General features: G+C 58.8%; 1 protein-coding gene across 1 annotated transcript in view; it reads left to right on the forward strand.

Annotated features, from left to right (window-relative positions):
* Positions 1–872: 872 nt before the first annotated feature.
* Positions 873–3385, forward strand: part of CSPG4 (chondroitin sulfate proteoglycan 4) — a 29882-nt gene continuing 27369 nt past the window's right edge. The window contains exons 1-2 of the mRNA XM_065688724.1: positions 873–915; positions 2502–2735. Of these exons, the coding sequence (XP_065544796.1) occupies positions 873–915; positions 2502–2735 (277 nt within the window). The remainder of the gene's footprint in view (positions 916–2501; positions 2736–3385) is intronic.

A 3385-nucleotide genomic window follows, 5' to 3' on the forward strand; every position in this document is an offset into this window, starting at 1 on the left:
CATCAGGAACCCCCAGCCTTGCTCCACGGGCAGCCCAGCCCCTCTTCTGCCAGTGCTGGGTGACAGCATTGGGAGCCTGGGGCTGGTGCAAAGCCCAGCCAGGGGTGCTGGATGTCATGTTGGGGTGAAAAGCCAAGCAGGCTTATTAAAGGGTGAATGGGGTGTCTCTTCCTTGCAGGCGAGCACCAGCATCCCGCTGCTCTGAATTTCTCCAGTCTCAAGCAAACAGAGAATGTTGCTCTCCAGGGAAAAAGCTCTCCAAGGAAAGGGCTTCCTGCTTCCCAACCTGCGCTGGGCTTGGATGCAGCGGATGAACAGGGGCTCCTGTGAGAGATGGGGTGGATGAGAGGTGCTCATGCATCCCTGCAGGCATGGCAGGACCCTGGCTAGGGGGCTGTGGAGCCCCTCAGCAGCCCTCCTCACCTCCCTCACACCGGCTTCCCTGGAAACACATTCTAAATAGAGCTGGGCTCGGATAAATAAATGCATCCGGCCAGCACGAAAGGAGGGAGAGCAGCCCTGAGCCAGGAGGGATGGAGACCACGGCCGCCTCAATACCAGCCCCTGGGCTACGGAGGAAGGACAAAATGGAACTTGTCTGATTTCCCCCCAGCCCTCCCCAAAGTACCCCCATCAGTGGTGTGGCACTCACCAAAGGGCAAAGGCAGCTCCTTGCTGCCTGCAAATGGAGCTGGGGGCACGCAGCATCAGCTCCCCGTGCCGCAGAGCAGGTTTCAGGGCAAAGCCAAAGGCACCGCTCCACGCTGGCGCTGCCCCTCTGCTGCTCAGCCAGATGTTGGCTTAGCCAGGGCCTGGCTGAGGGATAGCAAATGTGCTGACCAGATGTGGGGCTGCACTCGGGGGCTCCGGCGATGGAGGTGGCTGAAGGGGGCTGCCGCAGGGTTGTTTCTCTGGGTAACACATGAGGCTTCAAGCAGAGGTTGTAATATCCTGACTGGAGGGGAAATAATGATAATTAATAATAACCACAGTGAACGGTTTACTCTGCCATTGCCAGGCTTGTCCCTTATGTTTTCCCAACACCTCCTCCCGGTCAGTGCTGGGTGACACTGAAGCCAGCAAGGCCAGCGGGCAGCATTCTCTGCTGCCGGACAGAGGAAACCCCACCTGCAGAGGCAGGAGCCAGCCAGTGAGCACCCCCAATGTAGAGGATGCTCAGGTTGCTCGGAGGTGTCTTCTTGCTCAAGCGGTACTTGCTGCCCTTGCTTGAGGCCAGTGTTCCTGTGGCAAACAGTGGCTCATCCCTTGGTGCCACAGGGAGCAAAGGAAGCCTGGGAATGGGGAAGCATGAGCAAAACCAGGAACAGGATCATAGAATGATTTGGGTTGGAAAGGACCTTAAGCTTATCGAGTTGCAGCCCTCTGCCATTAGGGACACCTTCCACTAGACCAGGTTGCTCCAAGCCCCTCAATCAGCCCTTAACAAGGCAAAGAGGGGACTGCTAAGGACAGACAGAGAGCAAAACACAGAGGTCCTCGGAAGAGCTTGAGATAAAGAGCAGGAAGGGGAATACTTGGCAAAATTGAATCAGTACAAATCAGCAAGTCTGGGTAACGTGTAACCCCCAGACTAAAGAGAATTAGCTAATAAACTTACCCAGTCCCTGACAATTCCTCATGGAAAGGTACTGAGAAAACAGCACATCCCAGCTTTATTTAATGTCTTTATTAATGATCTGAAAGCAAGAGTAAACAACAAATTAATCATGTTTGCAGATGACTGTAAGCTGGAAGGTGTTGTAAACACTGCCAAAGACAGCAAAGTCACACCAAGGGCCCTGAACAGGTTAGAAGTAAACCAGCAGGAAACAAGCCTACCTAACCCACCAGTGAAACACGGCGGGGGGGGCGAAAGGACCTGAAATACAGACATCCATGAGGAAGGAGGGGGTTGCTGCTCCAGATCCAAGCAGGAGGCTGGGAGCAGCTTTAGAGGGGATGGAGAGATGGGATGCAAGCTACACTGTGAGCAAGGAGAGTCCTGAAAGCTGCTGGGGCTCTGTGGGACGAGGAGCAGGGATCCTGACTGGGTGGGATGCTGCGTATCCGAGGGATTGTGTCCTTGTCTTTAATATGTGAGGCATCGGCTTTGCACGGGGGGAAGAAGCTGGGAAGCCCTTTTCCCCAGGGCATGGTTGGACTATTATGAGCCCCGAGGACTGTCCGATTGCCTTTAGTCCTGGTGAGAGCCGCTTCGGCAGGCGGCAGGGAACGGGATAGAGCCAGGGATGGGTAACACGGCTTCGGGACTCCATGGACCCCAAGAGCTGGTTGTGCCTGGTGTCGGGGACAGCCACGAAAGCCCCCGGGGCCACCCATCGCACCCCAAACCACGCTCCTTCCCCTCTCAGTGACAGCGGCCGCTCCTCCCTCGCCTCGCCCCAACGGAAACAAGGGTGCTTTGAGCAGCGGGTGGGCAGGGGCCCCTTTAAGAGAGAAGAGATTGACTCTGTCATCTGAGCGAATTCCTCCTTCCTGAGTGGCGGCAGAAGTTACAGGGCCCTCCCTCAACTCCCCTTCATTAAATATAGTAGTAGCTGCAGCCCTCGCCTGGAAGCGCTGGTGGAAGCACGGCTCTGTGCCGTGCCCGGAGCCCGAGCCGCTGCTCCAGCCCTGGGGGACACCATGGGTGCCCGAGGTGGCACTGCCATGCTGCTGCTGCTGCTGCTGGCCTGCCAGCCCCCGGACTGTCACCGCGGGACCCCCGGCCGGAGGTAAGCCCCGTCCCAGAGAGGGATGGAGCGGGGAGAAACCCAGGGGATAAGGCTTGGCTTCGGGAGGGATGGGGACCCAGCGGTGCGTGTGCGGGCTGTCCTCTCCCCGAGCTGTCGCCAAGCTGTCAGGAGCAGGGAGAGGGATCTGCCTGTTTTCGGGTGTTTGGGCCAGGCTGTCCTGCGTGGAAAGCCGAGGGAGGGGTCTGGGCTGCTCACCCACTGTACGATCAGGGTGCTGAGTGTCCGATGCTATGCCCAGGGGCACACACGAATGTGGTGCTGGGTGGGATGGGGCTCGCTTCCTGCACGCATGCAGGAGCCGCAGGGTCTGCGCCGTGAGCAGCCCAAGGGCGAAAGGCACCTTCCCTGCTCCATGGGCACGGAGCATGGGCATGTGCTGCAGCCCCAGCACGGAGAGCCAGCCCTCCCTGCCCATGTTTGGCCTTGCCACAGTAGCTCTCTGCAGGGCAGCCCCTCTCATCCAGGGTGGGATGAGTGGGAAACACGGAGCCGGGCGGCATTTTCCAGGGGCGTGCGTCACCTCCCGGCTCTGCTCCGTCCATCCGTGCCGTGCACGGGGCCAGGGAGCCCCGAGGGGCGCAGGATCACCCCTCACATGATGGGGCACCAGGGGATGAGGGTCACCCCCA

Source organism: Lathamus discolor, chromosome 8 (genome assembly GCF_037157495.1).
Source record: "Lathamus discolor isolate bLatDis1 chromosome 8, bLatDis1.hap1, whole genome shotgun sequence".
Lineage (NCBI taxonomy): Eukaryota > Metazoa > Chordata > Aves > Psittaciformes > Psittacidae > Lathamus > Lathamus discolor.